The 21553-nt window shown below is 46.9% G+C and overlaps 2 protein-coding genes across 17 annotated transcripts in view; one reads left to right on the top strand and one right to left on the bottom strand.

The window, feature by feature from the left end:
- Positions 1-498, bottom strand: part of LOC136853966 (uncharacterized) — a 222665-nt gene extending 222167 nt beyond the window's left edge. The window contains exon 1 of the mRNA XM_067129883.1: positions 263-498. Within this exon, the coding sequence (XP_066985984.1) occupies positions 263-278 (16 nt within the window). The 5' untranslated portion in view covers positions 279-498. The remainder of the gene's footprint in view (positions 1-262) is intronic.
- Positions 499-13535: 13037 nt separating this feature from the next.
- The window catches only part of LOC136853965 (ralA-binding protein 1-like), a 437575-nt gene continuing 429557 nt past the window's right edge, over positions 13536-21553 (top strand). For 4 of the 16 annotated variants that reach the window (XM_067129870.1, XM_067129865.1, XM_067129867.1 and 1 more), the window contains exon 1: positions 13536-13760. The gene's annotated coding sequence lies outside the window, so the exon portion shown is untranslated. Of the gene's footprint in view, positions 13761-13894; positions 13980-21553 lie in introns of all 16 variants that reach the window. The other 12 variants (XM_067129868.1, XM_067129864.1, XM_067129879.1 and 9 more) reach the window with 8 other exon arrangements.

The following is a 21553-nucleotide window of genomic DNA, read 5'->3' as shown; positions in this document are numbered from 1 at the left end:
AGCAACCCCCGTAACGTAAACATGTCCGCTCCACTTCTCTGTTTTCCCCCATCCAGAACCCCGGGTTCCCACAGTCCCCCTTTACTGCTGAACAGAGGTAGGGGGCAGACGACACTTGGGGGCCAACAAACAAACTCGCCCCCGTTACCAGAAGCCGTAAAAGGACTTAGAATCACCCAAATTGACCTGAAAAACCAAGAATCAGACTGGCTGGGGCAGGCTATTATCTGACCAGTCTAAAAAGTAAATCGCTGATACTTACCGAGTTCAGCATCCATTCTCCCCTGGATAAGGTTCGCAAAGGTATTTTCTCATTAAATGATTCACTAAACGCTTTGGAGTGATTATTATTCCACTAAATTGCTTTCCCGCACTTGCTAAAAGTGCCGGGATTCGAAACGAACTGATGGGAAGTTGAAACACATGTGTTGTTGACAGAGTAGTAGTAGTAGTAGTAGTAGTATAATGCAGGTTACCTGTGAAACGGCTCCATCATTCGTTCTAGATTGCCTTTGAGTGTGATTGTTGACATTTATTTTCTCTATGGTACAATTAAAAAAACTGCTCTTCGTATTACTGTCTGTTGGGAAATAAAATAATAATCATCAGCCTTTTCTGTTACCTCTTTACAATGTAAGAATTTGGTTTCTTCACCCTTTAATCCTTCCTTATAATTTGTTTCTTGTGTTTCTTTTCTCATACCTGTCTTAAGTTTTATATAAATATTCAATGCTGACTTTCCACTCATTTCTTTTACCGGTGCGTCGTGTCCCATTTTTTATTGTCTCTTTTTATTTTTACTTTTAATCCGCTCACCTGTCCTCAACTTTAGGTCTAACTCCCCCATATGCTCTAATTTATACAATCCGAGGTGTTTGTCTTGTTTTCATACTGGTCCAAGGTTATCCCACCAAGGAGAATATTTCTGTTATATTCTTGAGCGTTTGCCTCACATAAAGAAAATTACTCTTCACAATTATCCACTGAATGATTGGATGAATTGACTAACTTGATTATCAATATTTGGCACCTCATTCATTCCTTTAATTTTGGTAGGTTTCACTATTTCCATGGCCCACGCAAAAGCATAGGCAGGAATTTTCTTTTGGGGGAGCGGTTATGCAAATAGCCAGAACTGATATGTGTGTGCTAAATATCTTTTAAAATAGAATAAATAATATAATGACCATAGTTATATAAGAAACCATAAACGAGTTATAAAATAAAATGGTAAAACAAGTACAATAGTGTACAGGTACATGAAGGTATCAGACTTTCCTGTAGATTTTGTTGTGATATATATATATATATATATATATATATATATATATATATATATATATATATATATATATATATATATATATATATATATATATATATATATGTGTGTGTGTGTGTGTGTGTGTGTGTGTGTGTGTGTGTGTGTGTGTGTGTGTGTGTGTGTGTGTGTGTGACTACAAATAAAGGAACGAAAAAAAATTAATTTATAGAAAAAGTATATATTAAATGTTCTAGACCATTAAAAGTTACAGTTATTTGTAACCAAGACAGAATATTACTGTAAGCATTGTTCTACTTTATCAAACACAGGAAATGTGCCCAGGACTGTAGTTAGACTAATTCTAGACAAAAAATAGTTTTGAGCATTACAGCTGATGTCGAATAACGGTTATAGGCACAGGAAATATGTTCAACCATCACGTAATGTACATAACGTGGTGTAGATGACTGTACATCTTGATCGGCTGCCGAGGAACGCAATAAAATACTATAAACTCTGCGTAAGTGCTGTAGTGGCGGATATACATGTGAATATAAATAAACAGAACAATTGCGAATATTCATGTGGTACATTTTTTATGCTTTCCATTCTGCTGTAACTTCTTTAAGCCCTTGCAACTGTCACAGGGGTTGTCAACATAACTCTTAGAAGACTTCAAAGGCAGTATATATCTCCTAGATATATGCTAACAATTACGTATTCGAAAATTTCTTGCAGGGAGGAGAATATCTTTATTAGGATTCGAAATCTTTAAAAAAAGATTGAACTCTGTTTTCAACTCTCAAACATCTGTATCATACGTCACTTGTTCATATTTGCTGCTAAGAACATCGAGGCTTATAGCAGGATAACCCCACAAGCTATGACGTTGAAAGAGCCGATTGGCAGTGAATTAACGGACGATTGTTATAATCTAAACCACGAGAAGAAGAAAAAATCGAGCCATAAACTTTTCTTTCTTTGATAAACTTATTCAATTATATCCAACTACTGTTGCCGTTTCAACTGAACTTTTCTCAAGTAAAAAGGCAGGTTCTCAGTTATTTCAGATGCAGCGTTGATGGCCGAATGACAACCTGTGCTAAGGTATTCTTTAAAAAAATGATACTTTCTATTTCCAGAGCGGCCATCTTCACGTCTGTTGACTAAATGAGTTTTCTTTGTTATCGATATTAAAACGGCTCCTAAGCATCCTAAGCAGTGAGGCAAGAAGAAGACCTAAATTGTGGGAAAGATGGGATAATGTATCCAAGGGAATAAAGCTTCGCACCTCATGAGAATCGTGTAGTGTACCCGCAACTGTGTTTGTGGAGTGAGCGCTTAGGAACCAGGAACCAGGAACCAATGAGGCGACTGTTCCTTAAATGACTTATTCTCTGTTTTTGTAATGATGAAGTGTCATCTCCAGAATCTGTTATTATTATATTATTATTATTATTATTATTATTATTATTATTATTATTATTATTATTATTATTATTATTATTATTATTGGGTTGTTTATGGTTTATTGGGGCTGTCATAACTTAAGACTTTCGTGGGCTTAAGGTGGATTAAATACACACTTCGTGTAAAGTACTCACATGTTTATTGTCCCTTCCCTATGGTACAGGTTTACATCTTAATATACTACACCTAGAGTTATTGACCTGGTTCTGGTTCCTGGTTCCTAAGCGCTCACTCCGCAAACACAGTTGCGGGCACACTACACGATTCTCATGAGGTGCGAAGCTTTATTCCCTTTGAATACATTTTTACACTTTTATTTTTACTTTACATTATATCAATACAATTTTTCTCAGTTTTATTTTTCTTTACATTATATATATTATTTAACAGTTTTTCATTTAATTTAGCACCCTACCCCTTAACCTCCCAAATGATCCTTAATATTTCTGAATTTATTTACTTTTATTACTCCTCCTTTTACGTTACTTTTACTTTTTAACTGGTGCCGTTGTTTTCTGGGTTGGTGACGTCCTTTATTTTCATGGCTATTCTTATGTATTCCACTAGTTTTCTGTTCGGGGCTTTCAGAGTCTCTAATGTTAAGTTTTCTATTTTTTGTACGGTTTTACACCTGAACAAATGTTCTGTGCTGTCCTCCTCTATTCTGCAGTTATCACAGACCTCATCCTTATATCTTCCCCGGTAGTTAGCTTTCAGGTCCAACATATTCAGCCTGGTTTTCATTATTAAGCATGCATCCTTTGTCTCTAGTTCCCTTAGATACTTATTTTCTTCAAAGTTATCTATGAATCTCAGCTTCTTCATTTCTTTCTTCTTTTCTTCCAATGTCTTTTCGATATCTTGCGTTATTCTTCTCTTAATTTCCTGTTTCAGTTCTTTTTTGGCATATTTTCCCATTCCATTTATATCTATATTGTACTTTTACTTATCTTTTCTATGCCTTTTGTCCAGCACAGCCCGTAGGGGCTCTTAACTGGTCTTCTACTATTTCTTTGATTAGCCTTTTCTTGTCTGAATTTATAATATTGTGGAATAGCATTATTTTCTTGTATTCAATTCTATAGGCAACTGGCCATATGCCGGACTCCGCTAAAATTCCCCAGTAGGGCGTGCCCTTTGGCTGTTCATACATTCCTCGGAGGATCCTGTATTGCATTTGCTCTAGAGCGTTTGACTCGTTTTCTGTTAAGTTGCTCCAGGTCTCTATGTTGGCAAATAATGTTGGGACCACCACTGTTTCATAGATCTTTTTCCTTACTTCTAATGCCATATTTCCTACTTTCTTTACGTCTCCATATTTTCTTATTTCTCTTAGTAGGTACTCTACTTTTTGTTTTCTCGATTTAATACTTGTTTCTTGTGAACCATTTTGGGTGTACCACTCTCCTAGGTATTTATATTCGCTTACACTACTAATTGGGCCGTTTTTTAATTCTGTTCTTATGTGGACTGTCTGGCCCTTTGTTCTTCTATCTATTATCAGCACTGCTGACTTGCTTGGCTTAGTGTTAAATTTGAACTTTTTCAGTTGCTCCAGGCTGCGGCAGTTGCCAATTGCCATTTCTATACCTTCTTTCCTGCTGGTGGGGAACATTATATCATCAACAAATATTAGGGACTCTATTTCTATATTCCTTATGATTGTTATGTTCTTCCTGCTTATTTCATTCACTTGACCTGATCTAGCTGCCCTTCTTGTTTACTTTTCTTCATCCTTCCTTCTTTTTTTGACCGGGCCCCGCCAGCGTTACAAAATAAGAAAAATAGTAATGTCTCTCTTTATCAGGGTTATAACATAACCCACTCCAAGTAAGAGTGCAGTAGTGAGTATGGACGCTGACATTCCCTCCCACATACAAATAACTGCAAACTTCGCGGGCTCAGATATCTCCCTCGTGCACAACCCACCTGATGGACCAAACAAGGACCGCCCTCACCATAAAGCTGCCGCCCTTCATGCACGGCAACCCGTCACCATGGCTCTACAGGGTCGAGGGGCAGTTCGGACTGGCGGGACTCAACGACGAGGTGCTGCAGGCAGATGCCATGATCAACGATCTCCCCGAAGAGGTCTACAGGAAGCTCGCCCTGTGGGTGTCTGCCGCAGGTCCCGTCACCTATGAAAAGCTGAAGGCTTCGCTCGTGGAGACCTGCTCCCTGCCAGTCTCCAAGCAGGCCGCCTGTGCCCTTGACCTCGTAAACAACCCTCGACACGACCAGAACCTCAGGGAGACTTGGAGTGTGATCCAGGACCTCCTCATCCTGCCCGGGACAGACGCCAGCGGCATGCAGTCGGAGATAAGCCTGCCAAGGGAGATCTTCCTCCGTCAGCTCCTCCCAGAGGTTCAAACCCAGATCCTCAAGCCTTATACAGTGCCGCTCGACGACCTGATCAGGACGGCGCAGCAGTTCACAGACTCCACGAGGGCAGTGAAGCTGGCATCCATGCCCCCACACCCCATCAACTCCCTCCAGCCGGAGGAAAGTGTGGAGGAGATAAGCTCTGTCACCAGGAGGCGGCCAACCTACCACCACAAGAAGCAACAACCATGGCCTTGCTACTACCACCAGTGGTATGGCAAGGATGCCCGGAACTGTCAACCCCCCTGCTCCTTCACCCATCCAAAAATCGGGGAGGCGGCAGCCAACAGCATAGGTCGCCTTGGCAGCAGAAGAACCCAAGAGCCCAAAACCATTAGGGTTTTACGTCCACGACACCATCTCCGGCAGGATGATGCTGGTCGACACTGGAGCCGTACGATCAGTGTTCCCGCCATCCAGAGAGGACCGCAAACGCCCGCCGGACCCGGCTGCCTCCCTGACGGCCGCCAACGGGTCCTCCTTCCTCTCCTACAGCACCAAGCTCCTGTCGATCTCCATCCTTGGCTGGAGGTACAATTGGAACTTCATAGTTGCGGACATGAGGACCCCACTCCTGGGCACAGACTTCCTCGCCCACTTCGACCTGGCAGTTGACGTCGGTCGCAAGCGCCTGTTGGACACCGACTCCTGCCAGTCCTACCCCCTGGCGACAGGCCCCATCGCACCTGCCATCTTCTCCATCGCCCCACACCAGTACACCCATCTACTGAAAGAGTTCCCCGACATCTTCAAGCCCGAACTACATCAGGTGCCCGGGGCCCCTGCAAAGCATGGAATCTACCACCACATTAAAACAAAGGGCCCCCCAATGCACTCAAGGTTCCGGAGGCTCCCTCCTCAGCGCCTTCAGGAGGCCAAGGGCACATTCACCAAGATTGAGCATATGGGCATATGCAGGAAGGACTCCAGCCCCCGTGGGCCTCTCACCTCCATATGGTGTAGAAACCAGATGGCTCCTGGAGACCCTGCAGTGACTACAGGCGGCTCAGCCTCGCAACTGAACCAGATCATTACCCCCTTCCAAACATGCAGGATCTCACGGCCTCTTTTCACGGGGCCAAACTATTTTCTAAATTAGACCTTTTGAAGTCCTACTTTCAGGTACCAGTAGCTCCAGAGGACATCCTCAAAACCGCCATCATCACGCCCTTCTGATCCTATGTCTTCGCCTTCTCCAGCTTCAGCCTGAGGAATGTGGGGGCAACCTTCCAAAGACTGATGGACAGCATCCTGGGTGACCTGAACTTCTGCGTCTGTTATGTAGATGATATTCTGATATTTTCCAGATGCCACAAAGAGCACCTGCGACACATCTGGAAGGTCCTGCAGCACCTGCAGGAAAACAGCCTCGTCGTCAGGTTTGATAAATGCACCTTCGGCGTTGAAAGAGTCGACTTCCTGGGCCACAAGATATCACCGGGAGGCATCCGTCCACTCGCATCAAAAGTCTCAGCCGTTACCAGGTTCCCCACCCCTACCTCTGTCAAGGCCATACAAGAATTCCTGGGGATGGTCAAGTACTACAGGAGGTTCATCCCCAGGGTCGCGCACACCATGGCCCCCCTGACGGAGATCCTGAAGGGCTGCCCGAAGGCCTTAGTGTGGGGACCCGACCAACAGCAGGCCTTCTCCCTGACGAAGGCTGCCCTCGCCGAGGCAACTGCCTTGGCCCACTAGGACCCCAACGCCCCCCTCCAGCTGACGACGGATGCCAGCAACGTCGCCTGTGGGGCCGTCCTGGAGCAGCTCGTCTCCGGAGCCCCCCAGCCCATCGCCTTCTTCAGCAGGAAGTTCAGCCCGCAGAGTCCCACTACAGCACCTTCGACAGTGAACTGTGCGCAGTGTATCAGGCGGTATGTCACTTCAAGTTCCTCCTGGAGGGTATGCCCTTCACATTCTGGACGGGTCACCAGCCACTGGTCCACGCCTTCACAAAGCTGGGGGACGCATGGTCTTCCAGGCAGCAGTGGCATCTCGCGGCCATCGCTGAGTTCACCTGCACAATCAAATACCTCCCTGGCAGGAAGAACCCTGTAGCAGATGCCCTCTCGAGGATCGAGCTCAACGTGGTGCAGCTCGGGATCGACTACGGGGACCTCGCCCAGGAGCAGACCGCCGACCTGAAGATTCCAGCCTACCGCACCGCCATCACATCGCTCAGGTGGAAGGACGTGCCCCTCGCCCCTGGGGGGCCAACACTGCTGTGCGATGTAAGCACCGGCAAACCCCACCCCCTGGTACCCACCTCCCGCCGCCGTCTGGTGTTTGACGTTATCCACGGGCTGTCTCACCCCTCCAGCAGGACAACATCCAAGCTGTTGGCAGAGAAGTTCATCTGGCACAATATACGGAAGGACGCGACAGCCTGGGCAAGACAGTGCATCCGGTGCCAGACCAGCAAGGTAGGGCAGTACACCGAGTCGGGGTTGGGCGAGTTTCCCCAGCTGGGGAGGCGGTTCGGACACATCCATGTAGACGTGATAGGCCCCCTTCCACCATCAGGCGGGGCCAGATACCTCCTGACGATTGTTGACCGCTCCACCAGGTGGTCTGAGGCAATGCCTATGCAGGAAGCCACCACCAGTGCGTGCACCGAGGCCCTCCTCTCCAGCTGGATCAGCCGGTTCGGTGTCCCAGACCACATAACCACCAACAAGGGTCCTGCCTTCCTGTCCAAGCTGTGGTCCACCCTGGCACACCTGCTGTGGACCTCTCACCACAGCACCACTGCCTACAACCCTGCGGCCAACAGATTGGTGGAGAGATTCCACAGGTCCCTGAAAACGTCCCTCATGGCCCGCTGCACTGCTGAGGATTGGAAGTACCAGCTGCCTTGGGTCCTCCTCGGGCTGAGGACCGCGCCCAGAGCCAACAGCGACCCATCCGCAGCAGAAAAAGTCTACGGGGAGCCCCTTGTAGTCCTGGGCGAACTCATCACGGGGATCGCCACAACCTGACAGTCCAGAGGCTCCGTGACACGGTCGGGAAGTTCGCCCCCTGCCAGCGGACGTATACTGATGGGACGTCTGCTTTTATGCCTCCCAGCCTGTCCTCCACCACCCACATCTTCGTCATGAACGACACCATCCGCCCACCCTTAACCAGGCCCTACAGGGGCCCTTCCGTGTGCTGGAGAGGAACGCCAAAGCATTCCGGTTGGCCATGCACGGGAAGGACGACTGGGTGTCTGTAGACCCCAACCCAAAAAGAAGTCGTGTGGCCATGCCTGGAAGCATCCAGGCAGCACCACAGACAGCTGCTCCCGCTTACACCGCACCTCCCAGCTAACTTCGAAGAGCCGCGGCACTATCCGGTGACCCAGCAGATACCTAGTTTGATCAGACATTACCTACATCTTGTTGGGGGGGGAGTATGAGTATTGTAAAGTCCCCGCTCAACAGGTTTTCTGTGGTGAACCTCCCGTTTTCTGCGGTGCCTTTCCCACAAGCCTAGGTCACGCTAAATAGCCACATTTTATCTATGTAAATACCTATCTTATACTGATTTATTTATGCCTGTTTTACATTGTACACGTGTCAGAACATTATAGTGTCAGTTCTTGTAATTTTACTTTTCATGTCATTTGTATTCACCTGTCCTGTGTCACATCGAGAACAAGTGACCTCGGGTCACCTATATCCTATTGTATGCCTTTGTGTGATGTCCACACGCCGCTTTATAAGGCGACCTGCTTTCCCAATAAACCAGTAGTACATGTCCACCTGCTCATTATTTTATACCTCTTACAAGTTCAGGCATGCAATCAGTCACCTCAAACACAACCTTTCACCTAAGTAATACGTAGAAATGTATGACTAATTGTAATTCACAAACCTAAAGGTAGTCCTTACCCCCGTAGAAATGTATGACTAATTGTAATTCACAAACCTAAAGGTAGCCCTTACCCCTCACAGTGTTACAGTGTGATAATGCACATAGATATGCTTTAATAACTATTTAGAACACAGGCACTCTATCTTTTATGCTTTTATAAAATTCAGGCTGTCAAGCCAATCACGGAAGCATTTTTGGCCACTCAGCACTTAAGACAGTGAAAAAAGTTAGTTGGAGTGGCTGGACAGCAAGAGAAAGTGATCCAAAAAATAAATGAAATGGAGTACAAGGATCTAAAGGTGGGCCTAGGAGAAATCCCACTATTATTCAAAGAAGTAATACTTAGAGATGTTGGACAGTAAGACTGAAGAAATGAAGAAGGACTGGAGGTAAAATAAAAGGCTAAAAAGTGAGTTCAGCTAGGGGCCAAGGTAGGCTGCAAACACCCTATAGCAATACTTACAGTGAACCACTTGAGATACACTGAAGGCATTACCCCACTACAGCATATAATGCAGACATGTGATTCTTCTGGGACATGAGACCAGAATTATGCTTTCAAAATCCACAACACAAATAACTTTGGCAAGAGCTTATCATTATTTTAAACAGTCTTCAGTACAAATATGCGGATATCAAATGAGAGCTATTATATTCATTAATACAAAGGGAAAGATCATTTCACGAACACATTAAAAAAGTTTTATATTAATATTTTATCTTATTACTTATGTCGCCCTAGCGCTGAATCTTCATCTCTTCACCTCGCCGTCAGTCAGTTAGGGTGCAAACTTTTTGCCTCGTGTGAATCCAGTCCTTCCTCCTAGGACTATGTTAATGCACAGGTTTCTCATGACCAGTGGTGGAACAGGGATGAGTTCAGTTCCCTGGAAGGAGATTGGCCAGCTGCTTACTTCATCACCAATATATTCAGGGATAAACATATGTGCGAACTGGTTTTTTTACTTTATTGGTTTGACTCGAATAGAGTAGATTTTTGTTAACAGTGTTTGTAGGCACATCAAGTCTTCTATGTATTAGGTAATCCATAACGACAGAGTACTATCATTTTCCATTTCTATAAAACATAAGGGTCTAAATTCACAGGAACTTATGAGCAAATGAAGAAGGAATAAAGTTATAAAGAACATTAAACCCATAATACGAATGGGGGATGCTTAGAAGTAGCTGATTCATGTGGAAAGTTGGAGTGAATGAAACAGATGATGTTATGAGGAATAAGGAGTGAACCGCAGAATAGTCAAGTTGAAGCAAGGAACGTAGCAGGTTGGATGTTTGTGAAGCCCAGTGTTAAACTGGATGAAGGGAATATCTTGCAAACTTTAAAGGAAATGAAAGAATGAACTGATGTCTGAAATAAAATCTGTGTGTAGTATATATGACCCAAGGAAAACTGAAACTAAGAAAAGTATAGGTGTACAGAAAAAGGGTAACTAGATGAGCTCGAGAAGCACAAGAGAGTGTGTAACAGTGGTGGACAGTGCATAGTGTAGGGGAGTATACGTACACAAGTATGAAGCATCTGTTGTCTAAGTTTTTAATTCAGGGTTCAACCACATTTCAATAGAAAAAGTTTGAAATGTGACAGTAACTAATGTGCCGCATTTCCTCTGGAGCCTTAGCCTATTAGAGGAAACAGCATTATATATATTTATATATATATATATACAGTATATATACACACATATACACACACACATTATTTATATATATATATATATATATATATATATATATATATATATATATATATATATATATATATATATATATATATATATATTATAATTAGCAGGAAGTCACTAAAAGCCAACCCTTTAGCATGTTGAGAGTTGGATTGTCGCTGCATAGCCGACCCAGGTTGACCCAGATACCAACACATAAAACTTATCAGTATTCTGATCTGTCCCTTCCCTTACTTGGGACAGATATTTGGATGGCACGATCAAAAGGGGCAAGGATAAGGGGTTGAGTGCCACTCCTTTAAGCAGCTTAAATGAACTAAGCTGCTTAAAACAACCATTTTATGAGGCAGAGTGATCGTGCTGAATTGTCTTTCCACAGGACACCTGGGGAGATGCAAGCAGACGGTCAAAACACCTGGAAGATGATACATCTTGGGCACAGTCACCATACGGGCCTGACATCGGGGCCCCTACCCTCAGCAGATGCCTTAAAAGGTGCCAGGACAGGAAGATCTTTGCAGTTAGCCAGACGAGCGGGAGATCGCTATGAGACGCTGAGAGGGCGCCCGCCCCCATCATCACCTGACCCTCCTGACTCGGCCAGTTCCTCTGTCACCACGTGAACGGACATTCAATGTGAACTAGTGTATAGTGCCATGAGTGCGGTCGCCCTTTGTCATTCTTTGCCAGAGACCTGCTCCCACCCCCAACACAGTAAAATACAAGTGAAGGCTTTTCAGTCACGACATTTTGCCCTTAGAATTGTTTATTGAGTGCTCCGCGACAGGGTTGGGAAGTTCGCCCCCTGCCGGCGGACATATACCGACAGGATGTTGCCCTTCATGTCCTCCGCCACCCACGTCTTCGTCAGGGACGATGCCATGTGTCCACCCTTAACCAGGCCCTACAGGGGGCCTTTCCTCGTGCTTGTGAGGAACAAGACGGCATTCTGGGTAGCCGTCTACGGGAAGGAAGACTGGGTATTGATAGACCGCCTCAAGCCCGCATTTCTGGAGGTAGACGTTGGGGGCACTTCCCAAAGGCCCCCGCAGGAGATGGCACCCCCACAGCCTGCCCCATCCACAAGAATACCTCGTGGGCACCCCTGGAAGGCCCCGGGACCGGGCAGGAGGGCAACCCAACACACCCATCCACAGGGCACTGAAGAAGACGACCACCCCCCCCCACAGCTGACATCGAGAAGGTGGGGCCCCCTCCTCTGCCCCAACAGATACCTGCTTTGATCAGACGTTACACACGTCTTGCGGGGCGGGGGGGAGTATCGTAAAGTCCCCGCTCAATGGGTTCTCTATGATGAACATCCCGTTTTTTGCGGTACCTTCACGTGACCTAAGGTCGAACAAACACAATCTTATCATCATTATTGTGAATTGTATATTTACTATCTGTTCATTTGCCCTTGTACCACGTATATGTGTCAGAGTATTTTTATGTCCAACCAGCTATTGTTAATCATCATGTTTTCTATATGTACCTGTCCTGTTTTGTGTAGAGAAAGAGTTTGACCTCAGGTCACTTGTAAATTTTCGTACGCCCGGTCCCTGCGTATACGCAGACGTCCGCACGCCGTTTTTTAAGGGGGTCACATCATCAATAAACCAGCTCTAAGAAAAGTCAGAGGTACGAGACTGAAATAAAGACAGGTAAAATACATGACGTGATTAATTTACATCTGAAAAGGAGAAACACAAGGAAAGAGAGGCGCGATTTGACGCCCTTACAACACCTGTCAAGAATAATAAAGGATCAGTCTTTCACTTCTGACATTTCTTGTACCTCACACTATAATTTACCAACACTAAATTAATTACTAAAAGAGTGTACGAACTGCCAGCGCCAATATATATATATATATATATATATATATATATATATATATATATATATATATATATATATATATATATATATATATATATATATATATATATATATATATATATACCGCATTAGCAAATATGATATTTAAAAGTTGGCCACTCTTATAGTCAACCAATGGTAGATCAACACCAGTTATACTAAATGTGCCCTTGACCACACATTATATACAATGTACAACAACATAGGGTTTTATTTCAAATTAAATTTCACTTAAGTATCTCAAAACTTGCCATAAACTTAAAAAAATAATTATTTTATATTAACATTTCCTCTCCATTACCTGTAGTTTACAAGGAATTGGTACTCTTTTGGTGCAGAAATACTTATAAGGAACCAAGAAAACTGTGGGCTAAATTTACTGGACATAGAGCAGCGCTGTTCTCAGACTGAACGAGGAAGTTTAATTACAGTTTCTTTTTTTATCAATTATTCTTCCCCTCCACCTTTTCTCTTTCATTGTCATTTTCTGTCTTTCATTGTCTTTTCACAGCCTTCAGCAAAGCCATTTTTTCATGAAAATGTGTATTTTGTTTACAGTAGACAACCCTAGACTGTGCTGTTGTAATGATACACCCAAAACGACCATGGCCGTTGCATTTTATTGAATCAAAAAATATCTCGTAAGTCGCAAAAGGTAATGGAGTGGGTTTGTCGGTCCGCTGTGTCATGCACCGTCCTTAATACAAAAACCTTTTTAGATCACCCCTTCCTCGGACTCCCTTTTTGGAGGGGAGTTCTTGACGTAATTGTTCTCACTTTTTATTTATTTAAAAAACTTCCCTAGCCTGGGAGGAGCCGATTTCTGTCACAATGTCGACTAACCTGAACAGGATTTTTTTAATCTCTCTCTCTCTCTCTCTCTCTCTCTCTCTCTCTCTCTCTCTCTCTCTCTCTCTCTCTCTCTCTCTCTCTCTCTCTCTCTCTCTCTCTCTGTAAAGAACATCTCATGGAATGTCAACTTTAAGGTCTCATGTACGATAGTCGCTGAAAAGTAAATCGGTGCTGCTGGAATCTTACGAGAACCTCTCTCTCTCTCTCTCTCTCATCTGTTTAACAAACGTCTTTAAGAGTAACGTTTCCAAGTGTACTTTAAACAGTGTCATGTATTAACCCAAGTGTCGAAGAGAATCAGTTTCAATGCATTAATAATGTCAGATCACTGAGTCATCGCATCGAAATAGGTGAGGAAAGAAATATTATGGGATGGGTTAGTCTTGGCGTAGGGCACGGGCCATGACGATACTGGTATCCTAGGGTACTGTAGGATGGTTTATCCTTCCGTCCTAACCTTAGGATTACTCCCTTTTGCTTTCAGGTGTGAGATTGTTAACCGAGGCCTGGTTTTGCGGTTGCAGGTAGCCCAGACTAGGGCTGATCTGCCGTAGCCTAGATCCCCGCAGGCGAGTTTATGGCAGAACGAAGTTTTGGCTGCTTATCCAGAAGTGACCGCTATTTCTGGTTGCTTATTAATAATTGACCGTTATTTCTGGTTGCTTATTAATAATTGACCGTTATTTCTGGTTGCTTATCCAGAAGTGACCGCTATTTCTGGTTGCTTATCCAGAAGTGACCGTTATTTCTGGTTGCTTATCAATAATTGACCGTTATTTCTGGTTGCTTATCCAGAAGTGACCGTTATTTCTGGTTGCTTATCAATAATTGACCGTTATTTTTTGTTGGTCGACTGTAATAACCTGTAATTAGTCTAACCTCTCCTTACAGGGGAGCTTTTGGTAAAAAGTGGAGTTTCCTTCACTGAGGGGCAGAGCCCCCCTCCCTCCCCCCCGGCTAAATAACACGGCCTGCAAGGTTAGGTTAGGGTACATTAGGTCAGTGTAGTTCCTTTTATAATAGGTTTCCTTAGCCAGTCCCTTCTTAAACATATGGCTCCCTAATAACAAGGACGTTGCAGTCTGGTCTTTCTCCCAACGTTTCCCCCCCACCCAAAAGCCCACATTCTCAAAGGGTTCCCAACCACTTTGGACACATAGCCTATGAGGTTCATAATAATTGATCAACAGTAAACGCCACCACCCCCTTCATCGGCAACACAAAAAGAATAGGAAAATCAATTTCCAAAGTACTGTAGGTAGATAGTGGACATTTTTTCTTTTACTGTTTACTTTAATACCAGATCTCAATACAGTATTGGAATTTTTTTGCTTTATTCTTAGGTCTTTTTGATATGCTCAGTGCAAAAAGCATGCAAAAATCGGTCTCAAACTTACCGTTAGGCTAATGAGATATTTTAAATCTTTGTTTGTTCCGACACAAGTACTCCCTACACCTTCATATATAGGACTCGGCTGACCGTAGACTCGATTTACTGAAAACCACTAGTTTCCTCTCCCCTTGTCTGGCCTGGTCCGAACCTCCCTAAGCTTCCCCAATTGTTTCCCAGCCAACAGCTTGATAAGACATACTGTACTTTGTCTCTAAGCGTCTTGTAGTCTCTCGATTAACTTTGTGGGATTTTTGTGGGTTTATTCCTCACCCATTACCATTTACTGTACTTTGTTCCGACACGATATACAAACCGTCGGTCCTTTACATTAGGAATTACTTTCAGCGTAGGCTGGAAATGGCCGTTGAACTTTCAAACAAGGTGGTTAGGCAGTTAAGTACCGTCCGGGAGGCGGGAGCACCGCCTGCCTCGGATGTCAACATTCCAATTTACTTTCGGCCATCGTAGACTGCGAATGTTGTTCTCTCGCTCTTTGCCTGATTTATTTATTTTTATTTATTTATTTATTTAATTTATTCTTATTTATTTATTTTTATTTAATTTTTGAACTTTTCCCAGTGCTGATAAGCCTTTAATTTTTAAAGCCTTCCTGCCCCCAGTGTGTGTGTCCAGGGGTAAGAGGCAAAAAATGCCATACTTTTAGATCTAGCGTTGACACGGACCCACACGCCCTCTGCCCCACCTGCAAGAGGCGTGTGTGTTCACGCGCTTCGCCTTGTAATGAGTGTTGCTCCTGGTCTCTCGAGCAGTGGGAGAAGTTTGAAGGGAGGAGACGTTACTGAAGGAGGCCCGCTAAGGAATCGTCCGAGGGTAACGCGCCCCCGACAACTCCCGTGGTGGCTGATCCGTCGGGATTGTTTCTCCCTCCCGGCAAGCTTCCCCTTCATGCTGCCTTTCCCTTGGGTGAGGACTCCTCCTCCCCTTCCTCATTCATTTCATCGGGGGAGCGGTTGCCCAGGACATCCTCTCTGGGGCCTCTCCTCATTCGGGGGGTGAATTTTTTCCCCCGGAGCGAGAAGAGGCTTCCCTTTTTGACCCGACTCTGTCCTCAGGTTTTGGGTGTGGAAGCGTCCTCTGTTGGCCAGGTACCCGATCTCACCTCTGCCTGGCTGCACCTGGGTTTGCCTGGCGTCCTGTTACTGGAGGGTCTGGTGTCACACTTGTCTGGCGCTCTAGTGACAACCCACACAGCCACCGCTTCCACCACCACGACTGTAACCATGTTGTCATTCAGCAAGCTGTCTGTGACGGTGGCCTCACACTCGGACACCCAGGTGTCGGCCGCTCCTGCCACGTACCACTCCGTGCTGCTGCCTCCTGGGTTCCTGGCCCCTCGCACATGGTAACATCATTGGTGCCCTACATGTCAATGCCTGTCCCTGTTGCTGACCCACGCTCATTCTTGATTACGGTTCCGGCTCCTTGTTTCCCTGACACTCGCCCCGGCCTGGCTCCCCATGCGCCACCCATGCCTCCAACCATGGTTTCGTCTCTGGACTGACCTGGCTCCCGCGCTGCTGTATCTGCCCTGCTAGCTGCTGGCCCGAGCACCGTCTCCACTACCCGGGTTGCGCCTGTTCCGTGGCGCTCCTGTGCCTTCTGCTGCTCCTCCGAGGTTGGGGGACCTGACTACGATCCTGAGGAAAATGGCGAAGAAGTCGAAGAAGAGATCGAGGAAGGTGTCGTCGTCTTCGTCGTCATTGTCGTCGTCTGCTACCTCTTCTTCCTCTTCTCCTTCCAAGGCTCACCAGCCAAGGAAGAAGAAGCCTGTCCCCCCCCCCCCCCAAGAAGTCTTGCACTGAGACCTCTAAGGGACTGCTTCCTTCCACAAGGAAGGCAGTGGGGTCTCTCGTTGGCTCTTCCCAGTCCACGAATCAGGGAACCGTTGCTTTGACCCCCAGGTCAGTCGTATCGGGAGCTGAGGGCGTGCATATTGCGGTTTGCACTCCCCCCGCTGCGCCAAAGAAGCCTGCTTCTAAGGCCAGCGGGACTGTGTCGGACACTTGCTCGCGAGTTGCTCCGAGTACCCGAGTCTAAGGAGACCCGAGTACCACAGTCTGGTACGGGAGAAACTTCTCTCCGTATGGACTTGGGTGTGGGACGAGAGAAAGGGTCTGGGGATGCAGGTGCCCCGACTCTTCCTGCTGGTACTTCTTCTAGTACCAAGCCAGTTTCCCGGGAAGGTGCACCGGTCCCTCAGGTCTGGACACCCGGGGAGGCAGAGAAGAGGTCCCCTGCTTAGTCTTCCCGAGAGGCTTTGACCTCGAAGAAGACTGGGGCTCGTCCAGAGGACAGCGCAGGCTCACGCCAGCCAGCTGTGCACTTGGCTCCTCCCAGTCCCCAGCCACGTTCGCGCAGCCAGCCTGGCTCGGGGGAGCCGAGTGCTTGGCTTGCGTGAGCCGCCTTGCTCCCCTCAACCCAGGTTGCCATCACCACCGTGGGTTGGCTACTGCTCCCGGCCCACTGCTCCTGTTGGTTCTGCCAGCAAGACCAGTGGGAGTGCCCGATCCTCCTCGCCTGTCCCCTCTACCCCCTGGGCACCTCCCATGGGGCACGAGTCAGACAGGAAGAACTCCGGCGAGTTGTCTTCCCAGAGTTCTACCTTGGGGGCGTACATGCCTGGCTCAGTCCTCGGTTCGGCCAGGTCATACGCCCGCGTGGTGCAGGATGGATCACGGGGGTCTGCTGAGTTTCTCCCTCCTGCAGGGAGAGTAGATCGGGAGGACCGCACCCTGGAAGGACTCGAGGGTCCTCTTCCTCAAGATGCGGACACCCCCGAGATACAGAGGACGTTTGCTGAGGTAACTACACTGATTCACTAGCACAGTGACCTCGGGGAAGGGACCACGGCTTCGTCTGTGGATCGTCCGTCGCGCCTCCAATCCTATTGGGGACCCAAGAAGGAACCCAAGGCTTCGGTGGGGCTGCTGTGGTCCACGTTTGCCGAGTGGGTACTCGATCAGGTGAATGGTATTGTGTCTGGGCAGGACAATTCTCTCCGATCGAACCACTTGGAAAGCTACTTCCCCCTATTTTGCCTCGCCAGAAGCGTTTTTATATGCCATCGGAGAGGTCATTGCCTCCTAAGCAGGTTGACCTGGACCTCTGCTTTTGGGAGACTGCCAGTCTGGAGGTAGAGCCATCTCCTACCTCGCCCACCAGACGGCAAACCTGTGGGCTAACCTGGCCCTGAGGCAAAGGGACACCATTCTTTCTCACTTCTCCAGGTCCGCGGGGCCTGAGTAGGCAGTGACCCTGCGGAACAGACCGTTGCTGGGGTTTACCTCTCTCTTCCCTCGAGAGTTGGTGGACGCTGCGGTGGACAAGCGTTGAGCCGATGACAGCAACCGGCTTGTTCACGAGGCCATGGCCAAGACCTCCGGGTCTTCACATTACACTGCGGCCAGGCCCTCGGGTCAGGCTAGCACTTCCTCGGCCCCTAAGAAGTCCCAGTCTTCTAAGGGATCTCGTGGGAACACCCAGCCTTCTTCCTCTGGAGAGGGTGGATCTTCCTGTCCCTTTCAGCTTGCTTTGCAATCCGGAAAAGGGGGCAAGGGGAAGAAGAAGAAGGGGGAAACGCTAGGGGCAGCGTTCCCCCCCAAATGCTGCCGAAGGTGGGGGGGTGCCTATCAAGCCATTGGACAACATGGCAGCAACATGGAGCCGAGACTTGGATAGTGGATGTCCTTCGGAAGGGATATCTACTACCCTTCGAGTCCCGGCCCCTCACCTATTCTCCGGTCCGTCTCTGCACCTACGTCCAAAGAACTCTGTACTACAGCAAGAAGTGCAAGCCATGCTGAGCAAGGGTGCTGTGGAAGTCGTGTCAGACCGGTCTCCAGGCTCTTTCAGCCGTGTCTTCCTCGTAGAGAAAGCCACAGGGGGATGGAGACCAGTCATAGACCTGTCTCCCCTGAACCGATTCGTTCGCCAGACTCGGTTCACGATGGAAACGGCACGCTCTGTGCTCACTTCCATCATGGAGAACGACTTCATGCTTATGGTGGACTTGAGGGATACGTGTTTCCAAATACCCATTCATCCGTCCTCTCATAAGTACCTCCACTTTATCCTCAGGGAGACGGTCTTCCAATTCAGGGCACTCTGCTTCGGCTCTCGACCGCTCCCCAGGTTTTCATGAGTCTTCTCTCTCGTGTCAGCTTAGGCCCGCTTGTACGGGGTATGTCTACTGAGGTATCTCGACGACTGGCTGGTCCTGGCGAGCTTCCGCTTGCAGTTGCTGCAGGACAGGGATCGACTCCTCGAGTTTTGCCGCGATCTTAGGATCATGGTGAATCTCGAGAAGTCAGATCTCACCCCCAAGCAGAGGATAAAGTACCTGGCATGCTGATAGACACGGTAGCAGCGAGAGTCTTTCCCTCGGACTCTCGTATCAGCAGGTTCAGGCAGGCAGCACAGCTGTTCCTGTCTTGACAGGAGCAGCCAGCCCAGCAATGGCAAGTCGTCATCAGTCACCTGTCGTCACTGGAGAAGCTGGTACCTCATGGGCATCTTCACATGCGGTCTCTACAATGGAGACTAAAGGAGTACTGGTCCCAGTCCTTTCTCATCTCTCTTTCTGAGGAGGTGAGAGAGGACCTTCACTGGTGGATGGATGACAGGGACCTCTTGATAGGAGTACAGTAAACCCCCCCCATATTCGCGTTCTCACAATTTGCGGACTCACGTATTCGCGGGATCTGTGGAACGTATCTACCCATTATTCGTGGAAAATTCGCCCATTCGCGGTATTTTTCACTCAGAAATATTCACTAATTACTTTATTTTCATATTTTAATGACTAATTGCACTTTTTATATGTGCAGTTTACCCAGTAATTACATTAGCTAAGAGTTTCTCTTGCATCGGCAGCTTAAATTAAAAAATTTGCAGGTTAGCGCTTCAATTTAGTGCAGGTGATTGGTCTCACCCACCAACGAGAGTATCAGGAACTACTCGGCAAACATTCGTCATTATGTTTCTGCCGACGCTTGAGTCAACACAGAGCATCTTGGTCAGCTTTGTTCTTAAATTTGCCGGTCAGAGACCGGATTTTGGTGATGTTTTATCGCCGATTTCTAAGTCATCGAAGAAAGCTCTTTGCCAAGTAGAGGAATGGTTTTCTGACTAGAGGGATCAAGGAAGGGCCTGCTTTAGTGTTTTCCCCCCTCTCATCTCTCACGTAGGCGATACTTAAGTTGTATTCAACGGGAGAAGCTCCTGCCCTGGGAGTGCTTGACTCCTCCCAGGGGGACTTTTCTGCGTTCATTACTCAGGACAGAGATCGGCTCTCGCATCGGCAAAAACATTCTTTTCAGCTCAGGAGATGGATCACCTGTTGAGTATTTTTAAGGCCTTCGAGGCGTTGAGTTTTCTCGACTGATGTTTGGGAGCAGTCGCCAAGAAGCTTCAAGAATCTCCTCTCTTGTGTGCTGAGGCTGCAGACCTGGAGAATTTTCTCTCTTGCGCAGGTAGAGCCGTCAGATAGGTTGCTTGAAGTAGCTGCCCTGTATGTCATGGGCATCCTGAAGACGCGCGAACTGTGGGTCTCGTTTACAGCGAAGGGCTTTGACCCCACAGAAATCGGCCCTCCTGCTTTCCCCTCTGGATAAACAGCATTTGTTTCGGCAAGATCTCGCAAGTGAGGATTTAGTCCTTCACGCTCCTGTGGAGGTCAGGCTTCGTCTCTTTTGGGAGAGATGTAGCAAAAGAGGAGCGGATCAGTGGGTAGTCAAAGTTTTTAAAAGAGGGATACAGTACTCTATTCCCTTCAAGGAGAATCTGCATTGACTAACACTCCTGTCGTATTGACAGCTTTCTCCATCGGTTAGGAGAAGCATTCCTTGTCGAAGGAAGTGTCCTCTCTTCTGAACAAAAAGGCAATAGAATTAGTGAAAAATACAGATATCCCTGGACATGCAGGATGCTTATTTCCATATTCTGGCTCACCCGGATTAAATGCCTATGTTTCGTTTTCGAGGACCAGATCTTTCAATTTCGAACTCTTTGTTTCAGTCTCTCGAAGGCCCCACAAGTCTTCACTCGAGCGTTGAATCCTGTGGCGGGTTGGCTACATTTAGTGGGAGTGAGGATCTTGCTATGTCTGGATGATTGGCCAATTCGATCACCTACGAAGAATCAGTGCACAAAGGGTTTACAAAACTCCTCTCTTGACCCAGGAGTTAGGACTAACAATGAACTTCAAGAAGTCACAAATGACTCCCACTCAGAAGATTCTTTATTCGGGAGTTCTGATATACTCTCTGAGTTTTCGGGCTTCTCCGTCACTCAGAAGAATGGAAGACTGTCTGAGGAAGGTAGACCTCTTCCTATCGCTTTGTTCTTGCTCCACCACCCAGTGGATGAATCTCTTGGGGACGTTGACTTCTCTGGAGAAATTCATAAGACTAGGGAGACTTCGCATGAGACCTCTCCAATTTTATTTAAGAGCTTGTTGGGATCAGAATGTTCATCAGGGCAGCATGTCTTTCCGATAACTTCAGAATTAAAGGAATTTTTACGGAGATCGAAGACCCTGCCATGACCTGGATCCGTTCTTTCTTTCTCTCTCTCAAGAACTTAATGGAAGAGAGGAAAGTTTTGACACCCAGGGATTGGGCTCCAGGCTCCCAGGAGCACCCATCAGCCCGAGTTGTTTTTTCCTCACCTGACTTTCACCTCACCTGGCACCAGCTACAGCTGGTGCTGCCAGCTCTACCCCGAGCTTCT

The sequence above is a fragment of the Macrobrachium rosenbergii genome, chromosome 28 (genome assembly GCF_040412425.1).
Source record: "Macrobrachium rosenbergii isolate ZJJX-2024 chromosome 28, ASM4041242v1, whole genome shotgun sequence".
In the NCBI taxonomy this organism is placed as follows: Eukaryota; Metazoa; Arthropoda; class Malacostraca; order Decapoda; family Palaemonidae; genus Macrobrachium; species Macrobrachium rosenbergii.
Note: the sequence above shows the minus strand (reverse complement) of the source record. Positions and strands in the feature narration are given on the sequence as shown.